The following is a 22765-nucleotide window of genomic DNA, read 5'->3' as shown; positions in this document are numbered from 1 at the left end:
CCTGGACTTACTGTTGATATATAAATCAATGAAGTTTTAAATGGTCCACCGTCCTTAAAATTTAGCTTTTTCGTCTCCGGTCATCCACTGCTGGGACATCCGATGGTTCACCCAACCATAGAAAAAGAGAATGTTTATGAACTAAAAAATAGCTGAAAGGCTCCAGGACACATTGGTAACTGAGATCTGGCATTTGGCTGAGGTAAAAAAAAAAAAAAAAAAATCTTCTCCAGTACCACTGAAACACTAGTTAAACTTCTCCAAGACTAGGAAACAAGCAGGATATAGAACTAAGGAATACTATTAATGAAATAACATCCACATTCAAGATATAAACTGAGAACCTAACACAGTCTGACAGCTATACAACTCCCAGAAGAAAGGAAGCACAGGTTTTTACCAGTCCACTGGGTATCCAAGCTCTTCCTCAGAAACCCCATTTTTTCAGTGCAAAATAATATTTCTTTTCTTTTCTTTTCTTTTTTTTTTGGACAGAAAAAAAAAACCTGTTAATTTATTCTGTTAATTTTCTATGCATTCAAATGAATTGTTTGTGTCTAAGTGACTGGTTCTAGGCTATAATAACATTTAAGGTGGACTAGACTATATTCTGTTTGGGCTATGCATGTCTAAACATATGTTCACAGAAAACTCAGATCAGAGTCAAATTGGAATGGAGTAGTGTGGATACTTGAGGAAATTCTGATACACTACATAGTTCAATCAAATCAATTGAGTGCTCCTGTAGCTCAAGTGGTAGAGCATTGCGTTACCAAGCGCAAGCCCGGGAACACATGAAAACATGATAGGTAAAAATTGATAGCCTGAATGCACTGTAAGTCGCTTCGGATAAAAGCGTCTGCTAAATGCATTAATTTAATTTAAATAACTTTCTCAGACATGTCAAAACCAAATTAAAGGGATTCCACCCCAAAATGAAAATTTTATCATTAATCACTTACCCCCATGTCGTTCCAAACCCGTAAAAGCTTAGTTCGTCTTCGGAACACAATTTAAGATATTTTGGATGAAAACCGGGAGGCTTGCGACTGTCCCATAGACTGCCAAGTAAATTACACTGTCAAGGTCCAGAAAAGTATGAAAAGCATCGTCAGAATAGTCCATCTGTCATCAGTGATTCAACCGTAATGTTATGGAGTGACGAGAATACTTTTTGTATGTGAATAAAACAAAAATAATGACTTTATTCAACAATTCCTCTCCTCTGTGTCTCTCCACATCACCGTAGCTCCATTTTGGAGAATATGAGCTGAGCAAGGATGCGTTGTTTTCTTTCAAGTCAAAGTGTAAATACATGTAGAAAATGTTTCCTTGTGGTGCGGCTGACACAGAAGAGCATACGCTGCCTGCGTTCTGCGGATATTCTCAGAAATGGTGCTACGCTGATGTGGAGAGATACAGAGGAGACAATTTGTTGAATAAAGTCGTTATTTTTGTTTTATTCGCGTACAAAAAGTATTATCGTCGCTTCATAATGTTACACTTGAACCACTGATGGCAGATGCACTATTCTGATGATGCTTTTCATACTTTCCTGGACCTTGACACTGTTATTTATTTGGCAGTCTATGGGAGAGTCACAAGCCTCCCGGTTTTCATCCAAAATATCTTAAATTGTGTTCCGAAGACAAACAAAGCTTTTATGGGTTTGGAACGACATGGGGGTAAGAGATTAATGACAAAATTTTCATTTTGGGGTGGAGTATCCCTTTAACATTCAAGAGCAATTAAACAAGCTATAAACTACTTGTAATTCATATGCCACTCAACCCTTATACAAGTAAACAGGCATATATACACATCACTACCCTGTCCTCTTATCCAGTGAAAGTCTTGACTGTGGAAAAACAGCTTAGGATAAAGCTAATCATGCATATAATTGGGTTTTGACTCTTGTGTCTGCAGGGGCCTGACCTGTCGGTATCAGGATGAGCAGCCCATCACCTGAGTGATTAACACATGTAAATGAACACAACCTATAATTAAAAGCCACGTGTACCTCCTCTCGAGATGATGAGTTTGGACTCTCTGCAGATAGACATAACTCATGGACACATATCGAACCAGAGTTTGAAGAAGAAGAGGGATTAATTTAGGGCAGGAGGCAGGAGAGAGAGCCCACGCTAGTGGAACAAATAAAACTTACAAAACAATGTGGGAAACGTCTGGAAAATGTCAAGGCCAAGTATCTCTGAGGAAGAGAAATCAATACAGCATGTGCTTTTCGGACAAGGCCACTCCGTCACAGCTTTCATATTCGAAAACAGGCCTCACAAACAGTTTAATTATGAATCACAAGCTTGAGCCATACAGGACCATGACAGGTTCAGGCACCCTACTGCATAATTTAAGACTCCAACGATAGATGGTGAGAGCCTCCAATACATGAATTCAGGGCATCAGGTGTAGTATGGGATAATGTCCTCTTCTTTCCCAGGGAATAATTACTAAGTATAAGACAGGGTTGTTGGGTTTACTAGTTTTATCATTTCTTGAGTTTGATATTTTTCATTGCGATGCTTTAAAGGTGATGACAACCTCTTAATAAAGCTTTGAGGGTACTTAAAACAGGCTGGGCTTAACTGACAGTCTACATGGTGTAAAAATCCCTCTGAGATCTCAAGCATTGGCATGACACAACAGAGTTGTTTACAAGTCTGGACAATTTTTAACTAAATATGCATCGTACTATAAACTCGATTTGAGCATACTGCAACACAAAAACCTATCCAAAACTTTTGTCCCAAAAAGAAGGTCATAATGCGGTTTCTAACCAAGACAGAATTCTTTAATACACGCAAAAAGATCCTTCATTTTTTAGTAATTGCCAACAGCATTGCCACAGCCTTTATGAGATGCTAATCCAGCCACCCTCTTGTCAGGGACAGAGCTTGAGGAGCGGCAAAAGCAGTTTGTTGTCCTGTTCCCGTCTGGCAAGCTTGACATTTTCCCCTTCTGCTTTTGTCCCAAGCACTCTCGGAGGGCCTGGCTCCCCTGGCCCTCCTCGGGGCGTGTATTAAGTATGAGTCTTTCTCGGCACTCTCGGATAATCTCATCAGAGAGTGGGATGCTGGGGGTGTATGTAAATCCACATCTGTTATGTCCTCTGCAGGGAGAGAAAGCCGCTGGAAAGCTCATTGAACCTGGTCTCCCTACCCACTTCCATACAGCGAGTAGAGACCATGACCTGAGTTTAGATGCAAACACAAGAGTGCATGCTGCACCTGTCTCTTAAGACAGTACACATTAGAGAACTCCTGATGGGTAACATATTGAAAATCTCTAGCTAAGATCACCTTGTGTACATGGATGTTCTTAAAGGCATAGTTCACTCAAAAATGAAAAATCTGGCATCATTTACTTACCCACATGTCAATACAAAACATATGATTACATTTCCTCTGTTTAATGCAAATGAAGGTGAGCTGTTTTTGTCTGTACAATAAAAGGTTTCAAGCTCCAAAAAGGACATAACAGTAGCATAAAAGCAATCTATACTCCAGTGGTTTAATCCAGTGGTTTAATCTAGTCAAAACACTGATAAACTCATGTATAATCATGCTAAAATCCAATATGACACATCAATAACAACAATCCATTTAGTCAATTGACGTGGGAATTAGCGTGTTTTGATGTTATCGACATATCACCATATTAGATGTTGAGGTGAAAATTGCTCTGCCTCTCAAACAACTTTCCGTTTCAGCTGATGTCTCACAAAGAACTAGCTGTGATGAAAGTTGCTCTCTGTGGTGTTGCCTCAATTCGCTTGTGTCTGGGCCAAAATTTGTGCTTGAATCGAGTGGCAGCCTCGCGCTCTCTCTCGTGAAGCCAATAAGGAAGTGACTAAAACTGTAATTCATCGACTGACCGCTTGAGGCTGGCTGCAAAAGGGAGTCAGTTCCATACAATAGTCCCCATGTTAAAATGTCCAACTTTACAGCAAAAAAAAGTTTACAGCCTGGTTCAAAAAATGATTTTGGTCTATATTTGCTAATTTTGCCCTTCATGACAACTGTGAGGGGGGTGAATTTTATGAACTCATCCATTTAAATTATATGAAGCCTTAAAGTTCTGCAAATTAAGGGCGTGGCCACTTGAGTGACAGGTGGATTGCCTCTGCTGACAATGCCGTCGCGCTAGGTGGGCGTTCTTACAGCAACCAGCTCCCGCCTTTTTGCCCATTTTCGATTATCAGGGTCGCGCGATGACGCGCTGCCAATGGCGACGGCCCGCTCTGCACACTTTGAGCTTCAAAAAATACGTCCATATTTTTTTACAGTCTATGGCTTGAATACAGTGCAAAGACTTACACCAATGGCCAGCTAGCAAATATTTTCTGCACCTGCCTGAGACAAAATAACTCTCCAAAAACCAACAGATACACAAAATTCTCACAAACCACATACTTACTCAATAAAAAAAGACAAAGACGAAATAAACAATAAAAGACAAGATAAATATTTCTATAAAAATCATCACAGACGAGATAAAGATGAAAATGAAGGACTCTTCTGTTTATGCCCTCTTGGCTTTGACGTTTTCTTTCGTCACTTTGGCTCAATGCCGATTCAGTGTGTTCAGTCACCTTAAATACAAGTGATAGGGGTCTGACTAACGCCAACAGTGTGGAACAAACCCCAAAAACTCATTCGATGGAAGCTCAACGATGGCCAGACACTGGCGACAACCAACCGTCTAATTTCTTCAAAGACTTTCAATTGTGTTTTGTTTTCACAATAATTTACACAATACATTCTCGATTTCACTTTCTTGTTGACTATACTGTATTGATTTGCAAATGAATTGCAAAAAATGTTTTCATTTGAAAAAAGTACAATCTTACTGCACTTTTATATTTCATACTTTTAGAATTGCTCATATTGTTTCAGCCAATCTTTAAAAGAAGCTTCACATTCACATCACTTTGATTTAAAGAATTCCACTTTTAGTATATGGCTATCATTCTATAGTGTTCGGCAAACTTTCTTTCTCATTTCAGAAAGAAGTGGCAGAAAGACTACCTCTCCTTTGACTTCATTCTTTCCTCAAACATGAAATAATGATTTTCTGCCAGTCTAATTACAGAGGCAACATCTGATCTGTGCTGCATCCGAGGGGGATTTACTCCAGCACAGGCATTAGAGCTCATTACCGAGTGGTGAGTGCAGAAATATTACATCTTGTAATTGGATGGAGAGATTTATATACTGATCAGATGGGGTTTCTCTAATAATATTGTGATTAGAGGCTTAGTTTGGACTGGGGGTTTATCAGTCATAGCAGGAGATTTTAACGGGATGGGAAACTGAGGATTTTATTAACCTTTGACCCATAGTGAAAATGCTCACCTCCAGTCAGTATAAGGATAAACAGATAATCGACCAAGTTTACCCAAATTGAATTGAGTTTAATTGAACAAGCTAGCTCACGTCTAGTTTCATGATGATGTAATTCCCGTAAATTGGTTCCTTTCCTTTCTCAAAAAGTCAAGTTCAAGTCGAAAATTCAAGTCAAACATTCACAATTAAGTTAAGCAATTTATGCCATTTTGCCAACTTCCACTATTTCACAAAATGTCCTCTTTCCAAAACCTTGTCTCTAGTTCCCTGATTGGCTAAAAATGCTTGGGCTGCTCTCCTGACTCTTTCCTTGGTGTTTTAAAGAGCCTGAAACAAGTGATTTCTCAGGACATTTTTTCATTTGTCAGGTAGTAACACAATTTTAGTATGATTTTCCAAAAAGTGATCAACTACATCACTTTGACATGAACATTACTCATAATTTACTCACCCATATGTTAGTTCAATCTTGTATAATTTTCTTTCTTTCAAGGAAACACAAAACCAGCACTTTAAAAGCATTTTAAAAGGAGTTTATGCAATTTATGTGCTATATCCAGGTTTGGTAAATTCATAACTTTCATGGAGCAGTAGTGATTCCTCATTTCTTTACTTTTCCATCCTCCAGCCTGTGTCCCAATAGTTGATCGAAGATCGGAAAAATAAAAGACACATCTGCAAGGCAGTGAGACCAAGAACAGAGTAGCCTTGTTGTCTTTCACACCCCTCTTGAGCATGAAAATTATAAACAGAATCAGAAATACTGATATGAATCATTATGACCTTGTAGGCCTTTCATACACTTTTGTTTTATGGAATAGAGATGCCCAGATCTCATGTTTCACATTAGAAAGAAAATAATACTGTGTTGGAACGACATGAATAAATGATGACATTTCAGTTTTGGGTGCACAAGGCAGTTTTTTTTTTTTTTTTTTTTTTTTTTTTTTTTTTTTTTTTGAAAAATTGAAGCCTTATGTCAATAAGTTACAACTCTGATGTATGGCTTGCTCTAAATGATGTTAACTGACTTCTTAAAACTTTAAAAACCTACAGAGAAAAAAGCAGCCTCTCAAAGTTATGCTCAATAAAGGTTAAACTGAGGTAATGGAAGCATTCAAAGTTGCGCGCTGGTACTTCAGATGGCGGGAAATCAAAGTTGCTATTGATTCTCGTCCCATCAGCGCTGCGCGGGAAAAGCGACAGAACAGCCGCGAAAATCAGAGAGAAAAACCTGACGTGATTTAGTGACGGCTCTCGCTAGTCCATGTGAGAAGCGCTGAAGAGACACATCAAACCTGCTTGAAGAGCAGCCGCCGAGCTGAGAGGGTGACAGCAGAGCCGCTATTGATTTCTGTCGGTGTAAAAGCACTCAGGGGAAACATTTCGACTCGCCGACGACCTCAAACATCTGCAAGCGTGATGACACATGCGTCTGACGTCACACAAACATGCTATTTTCAGCAGCACTGTCTGATCTAAAAATCACGACAGTAGAATTAAATGGAGTTAAGTACAGAGGGGTTTTTTTTCTTCCAAAATCCCCCTTTTAAAATGTTTTAAATATGTACACATTTTGCAACCCAATTATAAATCCCTGAGTGGGATTTGAAGAATGGAACAAATGTGTCATTTTTTTTTTTTTTTTTTTTTTTTTTATTTATTTTTTACATCAGTGAATATATTTCAGGAAAGATTTATTTGTGAAAGTAAATATATGTAAAGGACTTTTTTTTTTTTTTTAAAACATATTATCATCAATAAAACACAAAAAAAAATATGAATAAGATAAATAAATAAATTAATTAATTAATTAATTAAGCTCATACAGCATAAATAAATAATGTTTTGGCCAATAAACAGGCCAACCTGAGTGTCTCTGTTATGTCTGATTTTGAATCAGATCTATTACTCCCAGTGACAGCTTTCCCCTATTTGAATGATACATGCTTTTTAATTTTCAGCCATTGAGATACAGTTCATTTTAATAACCACACTGTGATGTTCCAAAACATCTACATATTAATAACAAAAGAAATTGCAACTTCATGTAAGTGCAGTAAGCATTAATACATAAATAAAAAAATAAAAAATTTAACTGACTATTGATCGAGTAACTATTAAAATTCTCTTGAGATCTTCACTGAAAATGAACAAACCCATTAATTACCACCACAATGTATGCAGACAAGAGCAAAAGCACTTAACCCATAAATGTATGCATTTTTGTCCTTGACTAGTCCTAGAAAGTGTACAAATATGAAATGGCACTTAAAGGACTGAATATGATAGTCACTCAAAGCACAGTAGGCCTGTGCACTGCACATAGCTTTATCTGTGATAAAGTAAATACTTTTAGTGTGTTGACAAAGTAAATAAAAAGTATACATGCATATGAAAGACACTGCTTTAAACCTCTCAACTTAACCTAATGCGGTTGACCCCAAAGTGGACTATTCCTTATAAAAACAAATCGTTATTTACTCACTTTCATGTTGTTCCAAACTCGTATGACTGTCTATGGCAATCTTACAACTCTATGTAGTGTTATTTAGTGTTAACTGATGTCAACACCAAATATCAATGACCTCAAAGTAATGCCTTTCCTTTTTGAGCAGAACTGATGGCTGCTGAAGTGTTAATCAATGCACTCTTCATTAGAGACTGAGCTCAGTCAACACACGAATAGAGCTGAACACTTAATCAAATGAGCTGATCATTGCAATTAGGTGTGCTCTTAGTCTGCTTTAGGTTTGTAAACTGGATCTGATTTAATTTCAGAATATCACTTGACTGATAAAAGAACATTAATATTGCTTTGCACATAATATATATAAATTCAATAAAGTGTCTTTTTAATCTAAAGTACATTCAGCCTGGTGACTTCATGCCCATCTGAAGTTTCCTGCAAACATTCGGTTCTGATTCAATTTCAGATTTCGATCACAGATGGATCTGTGGCGCCCTCTAGTGCCATTCAACACACATAGCGCTTAAATAAATAAAACAACTAATTTAATTAATTGCCACGAATATTGATCTCCATAGTATAGTAAAGTAGCATAGTATAGTAGTAGTAGTTATTAAAATAAAATAAAAAAATCCCCTCTTTCAGAAACAATAAGTTCATATATGGACAAACTTGAGGGTAATAAGTAAATAATGTAAATGATGACATAATTTAAATATTTTGGGTGAACTTTCGACCAGTAGCTTATTTAAATAAACTTTAAATTATATTATAATAAATCATATTATTTATTAACTATATTTAAATGACATTTACATTACATTTACATTTAGTCATTTAGCAGACACTTTTATCCAAAGCGACTTACAAATGAGGACAATAGAAGCAATCAAACTGACAAAAGGCCCATAATAAGTGTTGTGACAAGTCTCAGTTAGGCTAGTACAGGTAGCAAGGTTTATATATATATATATATATATATATATATATATATATATATATATATATATATATATATATATATATATATATATATATAAATATAAAAGAAAACAAAGATAGCATAGGAAAAAAAATGAGAATGCTAGTGTTAGAGTCTTTTTTTAAAGAAAACAAGTAGTAAGAATATAAATAAAATAGAGTGTTTGAGTGTTAGAGAGTCAAGCGTTTTTTTTTTTTTTGTTTTTTTTGTTTTTTTTTAAAGAATAGAATTAGAATAGAGAGTGCTAGAGTTAGAGGGTCAAATAAAGATGGAAGATATGTGTTTTAAGCCGATTCTTGAAGATGGCTAAGGACTCAGCTGCTCGGATTGAGTTGGGCAGGTCATTCCACCAGGAGGGAACATTTAATTTAAAAGTCTGTGAAAGTGATTTTGTGCTTCTTTGGGGTAGGCTGTTTTTGAAGGAGTTATGGTTGATGGATGGTGAAATTGTGATGAAACGATGGGTTTGCTTGAACCAGAAGCAGTTCTGTCTTGGCAAGGTTGAGTTGAAGGTGATTGTCCTTCATAAAGCAAGAAATGTCTGTTAGACAAGCAGAGATGCGAGAAAGCAGTTTTTTCGTCGATCATCAGGCTGGGATGAGAGGTAGAGTTGAGTGTCATCAGCAAAGCAGTGATATGAAAAGCCATGTTTCTGAATGACAGAACATAGTCAGGGTTCCCACACCTTGGTTAACTTCAAAATCAAGGACCTTTCAAGGACTTTCCAGGTCCAATACCCTCAAATTCAAGGACATAATGTGAAGACACTTTTCAAGTGAGAGCAAGGTTACATCGTGTTACCTTAAAGGGGTCATATGACGTTGCTAAAAAGAATGTTATGTTGTGAATTTGGTGTAATGCAATGTGTTCATGCAGTTTAAGGTATTAAAAAAAAAAAAAAAAAACTTTTTTTTCCACATAATGTACATTATTGTTGCTCCTCTATGCCCCGCCTTCTGAAACGCATAATTTTTTACAAAACTCATCATTCTGAAAAGTGAGGTGTGCTCTGATTGGCCAGCTATCCAGTGTGTTGTGATTGGCTGGATACCTCAAGCGTGTGATGGAAATGTTACGCCCCTTACCATACTGTGATGCCGTTTCCCGGCACGAACGAGACAAAACAAATAAAACCCATTACAAAGAGGCATTTGTTGCATCCAGTGGGGACATAATTACTGATTATGACTTTTACCGGTTTTTTTTTTTTGGTTTTTTTTTACGCGTTGCATATCGTGCCGCGTAAACATAAAACCAGGTTCCATGTCTGCATTTGTGATTGGAGAAATGACAATCAACAAGCACTATACACTGCTTAAAACTTATGTTTGAATCAACAGTGGCAAATTCTTTAAATATAAAAAAAACTTACTTACAAGCTGTAAGTCAGAAGCGCCAGACTGTCCTTGCAAAGTTGGAACTGCCCAACTTTATAGAAACAGCCATTGTGTGTAGACGGCATTGTAGGCTACTCTCCCAGGATCAGGAAACAGTCCTCCATAAAATGTGCTGCACACATCTGAATATTTGGGTTGAACTGTTCTGGAACAGTTGTAAATACAACTTAACCACACAGCAGGCTTGAAAAGGGTGCGGCCAATGGATTCAACGAAGGAGCTTGCGGCAACCACATGACGACGACAGGCTGGACGCCGCTTCATCCATGGTGATAGCCGATCCGGCGATCCATAGCACGGAGTTGATGCATTTCCTCAGCGACCAGAACGGATCAGCTCCAGGCATGACGAAGCGGATATCGTCCTCTTTTGGAAGGCCAAACAAAGTAGTTTTGCTTTCACAACGAAACACACAGCGTCTATACGACATGACGGCAGCGGCAGCAACAACAATACTACGCCGAGAATAAAAGTTACGCCTTCTTTCTTTGCGTGAACATCTGGGCGGCGTTATGCAAATCTTGCCACATCGTGACGTAGAGATGTGATGCCGTTTAAACGAGGCATTTTAGGAGGGTGTGGACGAGTCTAAACTTTTATAAAGAATATCTCTTTGGGTTTGAGACTTTAGTCTTTGCAACTTTGGGGATCTAGAATAAATATTACCTCTATAGAATTATGACTGCACAAGTGGTGTAGTAATTAAGGAGGTGAATATACTGTGAAATTAGGCGCACCTATATGGCATACAATTTTTAAAGGATAACAACTGAACGTCTATGAAACTTCAATCAATAAAGCAATGACATTTAAAATTTTGAACTAAAATGTTATTGTAACCATATAGCCTATAATTTCATGAAAATAAATACTTTTCAATTAAAGAGAACTTGGAGTGTGTGGGCTGCTTTTGGAGCTTGGATTTGTTCTTCAGTATTAATGAGATCCAGGTTTAGGAATATGATAGAAGTTACAATCTAAAAAATTTGCAATTTTGTTTCTCTATTTAACAACATTAACTTAACTTACAATACTGAAAGATGTCTTTCCTTAGGTAGATTGCATTTTTTCTTGCCTAGCTTGCTTATGATGGTGAAGGGGATTGCTGTGAGCGACCAGGCGACAGAGGATTGTGCGAGGTCTTAAAGACTTCCTTGAGAGGCTACGTTCGCAATTCATACAATGATTTGTGCAAAAAAGAATTATTAATTTGTCATTTGTATCATCTAGATGGCCATACGGTGTATGCCTGCGAATACAGGACAAGCTGTATTCCGTATAGCTTTCATACAGAACGCTTCTCTGATGCCTTAAATACGGGACAACTTCGTATTAGGCTAAACGGAATGGTTGGCAACCCTATTTTGCATAGATTTTATTGAAAAGAGCTTAGGCTCATGTAACCAGAAGTTTTAAGATATATGAATATGCTTTTAAGTTTTTCTTGCCTCATGGGTTTACATTATCTTAACAAGCAAAGCAATTCAACATTGATTTCACGGTGTGTCAGTGAAACTTTGAGGTACCATCCTAGTAGTTTCGTGTTCGTGTGAAAGTCATGGCAATGTACAACACATAGAACCTTACGCGGGAAACACTTAACATAATGCACGTAACTAACGTAAATCAAGTAATAGGCATAGGCTATGAAGTGTTGGCGAAATAACACATAAGCGGACCAGAGGGAATATTATGGATTTTTTTTTTTCTCCAGAAAACTTCTTGTACAAAATAAATTCATGAACTTTCAAGGACCTGTATCTATGTATGCTTATTTTCAAAAACTTTCCAGGGCCTTGAATTTTTTTTTTTTTCAGAGTGCCCTTGGAAGCCTGTGATGCCATGTAGACAGTGAGGAAGTGGCAGCCCCTCCAAGACCAGTAGCTAGTTGCTATGCTGCGACTTGGACACCTCAGCCCCTCCAAGATACCTTGAAGGACCTGTCTGAGAGGTAAGACTCAAACCTCTGGAGCATGGCTCCTGAGATGCCCTCTGCCAATAGGGTTGACATCTGGTGGTTAACCGTGTCAAAAGCAGTGATTTAGAAAAATAATTATGTATCTAAAACATTTAATGTTGTTGGAAAAGTCTCTTATGCTCACCAAGGCTGCACTTAAAATAAATAAATAGAAATTAAATGAAAATATAACAATATTAGTATAAAACAGTTTTGATATGTTACTGCAATTTAAAATAAGTGTTTTCTATTATCATAGAAATAATAATAGTTAAAAAATAAAGAAATGCGTACTTTTCTTCAGACTTTACCAGTGCAAAATCAGAATATTGTATTTCAGGGTTGCCAGCTGTAATGCATTTTTTATGTTCTTTGTGTTTTCATTCAAACTCAACAGAAAACAAACTGGGACACTGGAAAATGTGGGTAAAAGCTTCTAAAGCAGCTGTGACTTTTATTTTGTACAGGGTCATTTCACATGTATTTTACAATCTTTATTACAAAAATATTTACACAAATCAAAGCATTATTGATCCACTGTAGGCACAAATGAATGAATTGTGTACATAAAGCAATTGAACACTTCTCTCTGCTTTCCAGCAAACAGCATGACCACCAACCAAATCATGTATTATTATCTGAATCATTCCAGTGGATTTCATGAATACAATTTTTGTTTTTTGTTTTTATTAAGAAATACTGCTGAAAGGTGCATCAGTGCAACCAAAACAAACATATTCTACATCGACCTGCAGTCATTACAATCACAATAACCAGCTTCATTAAAGTAAATCATTAGGAGAGTCTTTGGGAAAGTTGATCAGGAAAACAAATACGAACACAACAGTCAGTGATTTCATGCATAGAAAAAGACGTCCACATGAAAGGTAAAAAAAAAAAAAAAAATGTCCATGTATGACGCTAAAAATATTTGATAGAATAGATTCACAGTGTAAAACATCAGAGTCAGTTCTGAAGATGTACTTTTTTTTTTTTTTTGAGGTCGACAAACAGGCCATAAAGCCAATAAGTTCTTGATTAAATAATCTGTATAAGTGGCCATGGTTATTATGGTTGGGATTGATTTTTTTTTTCTTAACAGAAGACAAATGCAAATTAAAAGTCACGTGCTATTACATGAAAAGCTTGTTCACTTCAAACTCAACATGCAAGATTCTGAATTGTTTGCAGCATCCATGCCAAATTATCCTGTAAAAATTCATTATGTCATGTGCCAGTAAAAAACAAGCATTTTTAGGCATTAGTACATTAGTACGCTGACAAATAAAGGTCTATTCAAATACAAACCATTCAAATACAAACACAATAAAACCCTGACAACAAAAAGCTACAAAACTGACCTATTAACCATAATTGTGTTTGTTAAGTTTAAATAACCTATTGTTAAGTTTAAATAACCTATTGAAAAGGTCTTTAGTCAGGGTAAATGATTCATTTAATTTGAACCAAATTAAAAAGTTTTATGAAAATTAAAACAGGACAACGTTGAACATCTACCCTGACTAAGGACCATACCCTTCTCTTTTACTGTAGCACAAAACAGAGAGAGGAAAGGAAACATTTCCTCACTATATAACCTCCAGTATAAGTTCAGAATGAAAGATAAATGAAAAAAAAAGCATGGCTGTTCTGAATGACAACACTAGAGAAGCAAGATCATGTGACTAAATGAACTAAATGATCATGTGACTAAATGATGCACAGAGCAATTTGTTGTCACAACAATGAGAGGACAGACACTAGGATCTATGCCACTTTGCTTTTTAACGGTCTTCGGAGACTCAAATGCTGGGAGCACATGAGATTGTATGCTCAAACTCGCAAGATTGTCTCTTTTGGAGCACATGAGCCAACCAAACTGACTTAAATACAGATTCAAATGCTAAATAGCAGCAAAATTGTAAGGATATTTTCTGGCGAAAGAAAAACTCTAAATTCCAGCATGTTGTTTGTTTCTTAAGCTCTAGAATTGAACTGTTAGTAATCAACATAATATTGTTAAAATTGTCCAATTCGTACAAAGACATTTAAGAAATGAGGCATTCCAAAAGTGAAAAGAAATTCAAACTCAGGAACCAAAACTTTTTCTATTCATTTCGTTTTTAACATATGTGAGCAGCTGTCCAAACCATGCTCTTGTTTAGGTACTAACATTTTAAAAATGATTTTGTCTATGGAAGAAACATAAATGAAAGTTGAATGTGTCTTTTTCTTTTATTTGATGCTTGCCAAAATTTTTACTATAATTCACTGGTGCGGCAATGACGACATATATTATTTCACTGAAATGTTTGATGGGTACATATACATATATGGTTGCATCTAGCACAAATGTGCATTGATCAGCCCAAAATTGTATGACAGCTTGGCCGTACCACAGGCATCATCCATGTTTTTGCTCGACTCAAAATGGGGGAGGCTCGTGCCTCTGCATGCGTCTCTCGGCTGCAGCCGCCATTCTTCTGCGCCTCAAGGTCAATGAATCTGAGTCTTCATCCTCCATGGAGGGCATGGCATCATCATTATCAGCAGCAGGAGCAGAAAACACATCTCCTTCATCAGATTTTTTGTGTAGATAACGTCTAACAAAGAGAGAACAGAGTGTCACACTAAAATTTAAATGGACCTAAACCAAAGCCTTGGGGCACTTTTCACTATGTCTGAAATGACACACCGGAAGTCATATATTTCCAACAGAGAGCAGTTCCAGTGTTGTGTGAACCATATGCAGATTTTTCAGACCCGATGTGAGCTTTGTTTGTGTTAAAATATTTGAACTTTTGCAGCTAGAGCATATTTGACCACCCAACGCAATGTGACAATCTAATCAGATAAGTTTTACTTGTGTTTTCTAGGGGTGCAGTGGCTCAAATTACTCATGGTTTGGTTTATATCACGGTTTCAGTACGGTTCAGTATGTGCTATGTTTAGGGACAAAGGACTATATTGTCAAATAAAAAAGAAAATAAGAACAAATAATCTAACTACAAGCAACAAATTGTTTGATTAACATTAAAAACTGTCAATGCACAGATCCAGTACACTGATACCGTACGTTCAACCGACTGTCTGCTAGGATCCTCATCAAGACAGGCATGTTGACATAATTTTTGTGTGATTTTGTCCATTTAAGTAAAAGACACTCTGAGACACAGGTTTAGCACTTCGAATGAGCTCACACACAAATCTTCTCTCTGTGCGCGAGTTCTCATTCTCTTGAATGTTTAAACTGGCAAGGCTTAAATGTGTTTAGGTTAAACAGATAGCAACGTGTGCTGTTCAGGTCTCACCTGCGCTATCAACACCCGGGTGATGACGGCATCAATGACTGGTCATATAGCACTCGCACGCATACAGCACTCGCATTGAACTAAGTTTACAAAGAGTGACTGGTTTGTCCACTTTTTTTTGGTTTGGTTTTGTTTTGTTCATTGCTGTTGTTGTAATGTATCAGGAAGCCAGAATGCATATCCATCGACAGAAACATACATTAGCCGAACTATGTCTGTTTTACGTGTTATTTTTAACAAGCCATATTACAGATGCGTTGTCAGATTTAAGTTGAACAGTGGTGAAGTGTGTGCCGAACCTTGGGTGGAGAACGGTACGGTTCGATTTTTTACTGAGAACCATTACACCCCTAGTATTTTCCCAATGAAATGTTATTCTTCAAACACTATTTCTTAGACCTAGAAAATCTGCAGTGATTTCTTTCATACATATTTTTGGACATTTGTGTTTTTGTGGATATATTCATACATTAATTCAACCATGGTGAATAAACTAAAGTTAAAAGCTACAGCACAATCAGTTTGAGAGTTCTGTGCAACTGCCACTAGGGGGCGAAATTCAACAGTCATGTGCAAATGACACTGACAGTGAAAAGATACAGGGCTCCAGACTCATTCTTCCCACTGTTCGCTCTTTTGAGAATAACTTTTTCTGTTGGTCGCACAAGCACATGATTTGGTCGCAATCTTTTATTTCTTTCAAAGCTTACAAAATGTTTAACAAAAATGAATAAGATGAGGCATGGCATACACCACATGCTGTATTATAAACAGAGTAATAAATTACAGAACACTGAGGAATCAAAAAAATAAATAAATAAATAAAAAATAAAAGAGCCTCCATAGTGTAACGTAAGTTAATGGCAAAGATAACCTTTTCAAAATTAAAACAAAAAGTAAAACTAAACTTGCTGTCAGTGACAGCGCTTTTTTTTTTTTCCCACAAGAACACCATCATGTTCACCTTCTCTGGTTCAAGAAGCAGTCTTTTACTTTACTTTAAACCAAAAACCATCCACCCAATACTCAATACAATTTTCAATTTCATATATCAAAAACCAATACCTAATCATCAAGCATAAACCAGGCTCTACACTATAAGCGTTTCGTTATGCTTTCAGTTTTGTTTGCCGTTTGATGTTTCTCATAAAAACAGAGACTGGTTGGATGCGCCTTTACTGAAATCGCATTAATTTTAAATATAATTAGATTACAATTTTACAAAAAAAAGAAAAATGGTTGCAAAATGCGACTATTTGGTCGCAGTCGGGAGCCCTGAGATGGTTCAGCTCAGACCTGTTAAGGAGTTATAGGGAGATTCACCTGCGCGCTCTTTGGAGTAGCTCCTCCTTCCTCTGCATTAGCATCCTCTGCCTCTCATCTGCGGACTTGGAAAAGCGGCTCCCCCGCACCTCAAAGTCTTCCGCCTCAGGCGCAGCCACCTCTGAACTGCTGGCACCCGCGGACTCTTCAGAAGCAGTGTTTACTTGTATGGGTGTACGCTCCACAGTCTAGAGGAGAGAAACATGCTTTCAAATTAGCAGTGTTTTTGTTGTTTCCATGCAAACAACATATGATTTCAGCAGCTAATAAACACCTTCTGGTAGAGGTGTAAACCTCACCTGTGTTGGGAAAGGCACCTGGATCCTACCCTCCAGGATGTTATCGGTGGTGACCTCAACAGAGCGTGTAAGCTGCAAATCCTGCAGGATCAGATGGTAAGGGACCTGAGGAAACATTTCCTGGATCTGATGGGCCTGTGAAATCCAAGGAAAGCCAGGTTTCTAACATGTGGAGAACAGACGAGGCTGTCTGTAAACACGCTGGACGCCAGCAGGAGGACTCACCATGGCATTGAGCTGCGAGTTGTTGGCCTGTGCGATACCAAGGATGCTGGTGGTGTGCATGACCTCCACAGAGAAGCTTGGCAGCCAACTGGCAATGCGGGACCCTGAGCGTGAACGAGCGGAGATTAATATCTCACATGATGCTTTAATTACCGTTATTAAAAATATTAATAATATATTTGGAACATCCAAATAATCAATGTTATATTTTGTTTGATTTTCATATCGAGGTATCCATTTATGATTTATTATATATAGATTTTTCCTTCTCATTATCATATATTCATATTCAACTTTTACTCATTGCTGTTCATTCCTTTATGTTTATCTTTTAGTTTTTTTGATTTATGTGTATATGTAATATTTGTAGTATTCTCCAATAATATGTATGTCATGCACATTTCATATAAGTTTGAAATATATATCTTCTTTACTGGTGTTTTGTTAGATATTTGACATCTTTCAACTTCTGCCTGAGTAATAATGTTTCTTAGAATTAGTCATTAACACTTCTAGATGTTCTTTTCCAGAAACAGTGTTTTTGTAATATGTAAGATATGATATTTGAAAGTGCTAGTTTTGCTGTATTTGTTCTAAAGGTGTGAAAACCATGTCTATCCACAAAACTAGTTATGTTTTTATTTTTATCCGCAACATCTGACTGATCATGATGGTTATTTTTTAATAAAATAGTTTTTCCTTATTTGAAAATTGATCTCGGACTCAACCTGGATCTCACTGCGTCTATATATATATATATATATATATATATATATATATATATATATATATATATATATATATATATATATATATGTATCTCTATCTATCTATCTATCTATCTATATCTATATGTGGGCCAGACGAGTGTCATATATATATATATATATATATATATATATATATATATCCATCTTCTGAACTATCCATTTAAACAGGCTTTTTGCTATTGTATCAATAAGGCTTCAGTTTGTAAATGTACTCTGCTATGATTGGCTAACCTTTGTTCACGGTTGTTTATCAGGGCGGATCAACTTGCTCAGCACTGGATGGGCATTATGTAAGTTAATGATAATCATATGATAGGCTGATATCAGTTCAACTGATTAGCTTCTGGTGATGATGTCTTAAAGAAGATGATTTCTGAAGGAGCCACTGCTATAACTAACTTTCAGTAAATGGTCTGGATTTGGCGTGAATATGTAAAGAAGCACCTCACCATCAAAGTGGAAGAAGTGGTTATGCTGGTTGAGGTGCGGCCGGGCCTCTGTTCCCGGTCCAGCAGCTATGTTATCATCCAGCGGCACCCTCTGGCCCTCCTCTCTCTCCCTCACGCCTTCATTAATGTTCAGTGACATACGGCACGTGGGACAGGAAGTGTCCTGCTCCAGCCAAGAGCGCAGACAGGAACTGAACATAAAGCATTAACGGTCAGACTAACGTTTTAAATATTAGAACACTAGAGTGCTGACAATAGCTGGTTATTGCTCACTTATGGAAAAGATGTCCACAGGGCAGCTTGCGTGCTGTAGTCATTGAATCCCAGCAGATGGCACAATCATCGTTATTAGCCAGCAGCTCATCAGACGTTGCCACAGCAAACCTGCACAAGGAGAGGTGTTCATGTCAACACACAAGGTCTGCTTTTTATCAGCCTGCTCACTTCTGATTCATAACACACTGAAACATATCATACACATGAAGCCTATGTTTACAACTTTAAGGATTTTTGCATTGTGGAAATTAATTATTTTCATGACAATTAAGTCTCTAACATGAAAAAAAAAAAGTTTAATACTATTAATTTTAATACTCTTAATTACTGAACCCAAACTTTAGAATTTTTGAGAATTTAATTACATTCTCATTATTACTGTTGAAAATCATTTAGCAATTTAAACAATCTATTGTTAACACGTATAATTTCTAATTGTGCAGGGAAATATGACCTGGCGAGTTAGCCTCATTAGCTATAACAATGTAACTAAGTAGTCATGTAGCAGACAATGAATACAAAGCAGCTTATCAAGAGTAAGATCTCATTTCAAAGGCCAAAGGTGATGTCTTGTGCAGACATCTGGTTACTAGCCACAGACTTTACCCATTACGCCGCAGGTTATCTACTTCAGCATCTCTACTTAACAGTTGTGCGATATGATTCAACGCCTGTAGAGAAGCAGTTGTTTTATTAGTAGATCTGAAGCGCATTCGGCTCCTCACCTGGACTCCATATTGTCAATAACACGCAGGTAGTTTTTATGGCGGCGGATTCTTCTCTGCACCTCGTGAAAGAGATAGCGCAGCTGCATAAAGATCACAAGACTAGCCATGGACAACCAGATGTTCCCAAAGAGCTGCAAGGGAGTGAGAAACAAGAAGACACGATCATAAAGGTACTCTGAACTATTCAAAAACTCTCATCGTAAGACGAAACGCAGCCGTGAGAAGAGAAAAGAAGTCATGTGCGCCTCTAAGGATGTTTGCGACTGATGGGCCACACATGGTATGTTTCTCACCAGCATATGGATGTGATGCATCAGGTCTAGGCAGAGGATGGCTAACTCCATGATGAAGTCTGTGTAGTAGATATACGAGCTCTTGTTCTCCCAGGTCCCCTCATGGTTCAGGTCCCACAAGTGAATAGAATACCTGTGAATAACAGATCAGATTCATGCTTCTGCTCCCTCACGATGAACACATCTGACTGTATTCTTAAAAGCAGAGCACACACCGTATGATGACGTGTCCTGTGCGCACCGTCACCAGCAAACACTGCAGGACAGGAGACAAGGTTTGGGGTTCATTCATTCATGTAGTTGTGATGTGTCCTCCTTACAGTCGCTAGAAAGGTTTGTGAAGTGTTCTTACCTCGGCTGCCATGAAAGCAACAGTGTGCATGCCGTGATGATGTCCGACTAGAGCGCTGAGCACTGCTAGACCGCCACAGCACACCAGAACAGACGCCAGCAGAGCCAACACTCGCACATGGCTGCTCATCGGAGTAGTGGGAGAGAACGAGAGCTGCCAGAGAGAACAACACCAAACAGAAATATATCAATGAAATTATCAAATATTTTGAGCAAATAAAAATATACATTAAAATATTAACCATACAGAGATTCTCCAAAATAAATCTTGCAATTGTGATTTTTAAAATGATATTTCTTCTTTTTTTTGTACTACAGCAAATGGGAATGTTTGTCAAAACAGGAAATGATCAAAGACAAAGTATGTCATGTAAAGTAAAAGGCTTCCTGAATGAATGTGTCTAATAGTACTTCTATAAATAAAAGCTTCCAGTCTTCGTGAGCATTTGTGTTTATTGATGTGGTAAAGACGTTTTGCTCACATATTCGAAGCGGTCTTTGCAGAGCTGCACCATCAAATGAAGGAAGATGAGCACGGAGAACCACAGACACCACAGCACCACCTCCTCCACCCGCTGCACGTTCAGCACGCCGAAGATGAAGATGAACTTGTAGAAGACGAAGTTCCAGAACTTATCTTTCAGATGCTGGTCAGACAGAGAAGAGCACATAAAGATATTATTACGGTGGAAAACAATGCTAAATCTGCAATGCATGCCATACAAATTTAAAATTTAATAAACCAATTATATGTTGCACATTTAAAATCTACAGGAACATATAAAAATGATCACTAGTGTGCAAAAGTTTGCGGTAGAAATATGTATTTTCTGCTCATCAAGGCTGCATTTATTTGATCAAAGATGCATTAATAATAATCAAATTGCATGTGAAATATCATTACAATTTTAAATAACTTATCTATTTTAACATATAGTTAAAATGTAATTCATTTCTGTGATCAAAGCATCATTACTCCAGTCTTCAGTGTCACATGATCCTTCAGAAATCATTCTAAAATGCTGATTTGCTGCTGAAGAATTATTTCTGATTATTAACAATGCTGAAAACAGTTGTGCTGCTTAATATTATATTACATCCATAATATTTTGTGGAATTTTTTTTACTGTCACTTTTAATCAATGTAATGCATCTATGTGGAATACAAGTGTTAATTTCTTAAAAAAAAAAAAAAAAAAAAAAAAAACATGATAATTAAGACTGACTATATGTATCTATTTATAAGGCTATAAGGAACTGACAAAATAACTTCTGGATGTGTCAAAAATATGTTAAAATGTCAGTTTTTCTCATTTAAGTGTTGCCACAAACATGGACTGTATTTTATTGCCTTACTGTTATTATAATTAACTGTTATTAAAAATATAAACATTGCCTTAAATTAAAAAAAAAATATATATATACAATATTTAGCTTTTTTATATTGCTGTTGGATGATTTATGGTCATGTGCAACAGTGTGCTCCTCATAAATGAGTCCTAACGTTACCTGCTTCTCGCTGACTCTCAGCGGTCCAAACACGATGCACTGGATCCCTTTAGCTATTAACATGAGGATGCAGCACGCCGTGTTCACCATCACCTGCGGGAACATGACAGCTGCTTTCAGAAATAAAGTCACGGAGCAACCCTTGTGGGTTCTGAAACGACAACATTCAAGTCTCACACACCCAGACGAAGAGACTGTCCGTGATGAGGAACAGCCGCACACTAGAGGCCACGGTGTCCGGCTGCTCCAGCTCCAGCTGCTCCTCAGGTGCTCTGTGTGAGTCCTCCGTCCGTGTAGAGGGGGGCTCTGAGTCTCGGACCGTGCTGTAGGCACTCAAGATGGTCCCGGCCAGCAGAAGCGTGCTCAGGGCTGTGTATGTCTGTAAACTGGGCCAGGGGAAGCGCTCCAGAAACAGCAGAGGCATCCTGACTGCTTCTCAGTGTAGACTTCACAGGGATACGTGTCCAAACCAATCCCAGTCCAGAAGAAACCAGGTGTCCTTTTATAGATCACAAGTTCTCCACAAAAAAGTAAACTCCTCTTAAATACAAATAAATATGAGGATCTGTTTCAGAAGGCCGAACAGAAAAGATGTGTTCATGTAAATACAGTCACTGCTCTGTGTAACGTTATCTAACGCTACGTGTCCTTTTCTGTTTACGTTACGTGCGAGGGACTCTAAACTAACTCCAAAAGACAATATATCGTCATGTATTGTGTTTAAACCCCATTACGGCGAGTACAGTTCAACTCTTAGAATTCGTAACATAAATGTTTATATTTCCAGAACATATGGGTATTTTAAATTAGCATGAACGCTAACCTGCTTCAGCTACGCACTGATTTAAACACGACACACGGTATCAGAGACTCATCGGACGGTCTTTAAATCCGTCCCATCATGCTCGACGATCAGTCTGAGATCTGCTTGGTTTAAATGAAACTGAGAAATATCAGGTTTAGATCTGTTTCTCTGGCCGTTTCTGGTACTTTCTGTCCCTCATACCTGTTTCCGCTGCCTCTCTGACGTCATACTGCTGAACTTCCGGTGATTATGTGACA

General features: G+C 37.5%; 1 protein-coding gene across 1 annotated transcript; it reads right to left on the bottom strand.

Moving 5' to 3' along the window:
- Positions 1–12590: 12590 nt before the first annotated feature.
- LOC109053324 (E3 ubiquitin-protein ligase AMFR) lies at positions 12591–22746 on the bottom strand. Its single transcript, XM_042715765.1, has 13 exons — positions 21885–22746; positions 21704–21796; positions 20677–20841; positions 20196–20348; positions 20059–20099; positions 19844–19976; positions 19548–19681; positions 18820–18930; positions 18547–18737; positions 17328–17431; positions 17103–17237; positions 16804–16991; positions 12591–14772 (listed from the first exon to the last, which is right to left on the bottom strand). The coding sequence occupies exons 1-13, from the start codon at positions 22125–22127 to the stop codon at positions 14595–14597; spliced, it is 1869 nt and encodes a 622-aa protein (XP_042571699.1). The 5' UTR covers positions 22128–22746; the 3' UTR covers positions 12591–14594.
- Positions 22747–22765: the final 19 nt, after the last annotated feature.

Source organism: Cyprinus carpio, chromosome A25 (genome assembly GCF_018340385.1).
Source record: "Cyprinus carpio isolate SPL01 chromosome A25, ASM1834038v1, whole genome shotgun sequence".
NCBI classification, from domain to species: Eukaryota; Metazoa; Chordata; class Actinopteri; order Cypriniformes; family Cyprinidae; genus Cyprinus; species Cyprinus carpio.
This window is presented reverse-complemented; position numbering and strand designations above follow the sequence as displayed.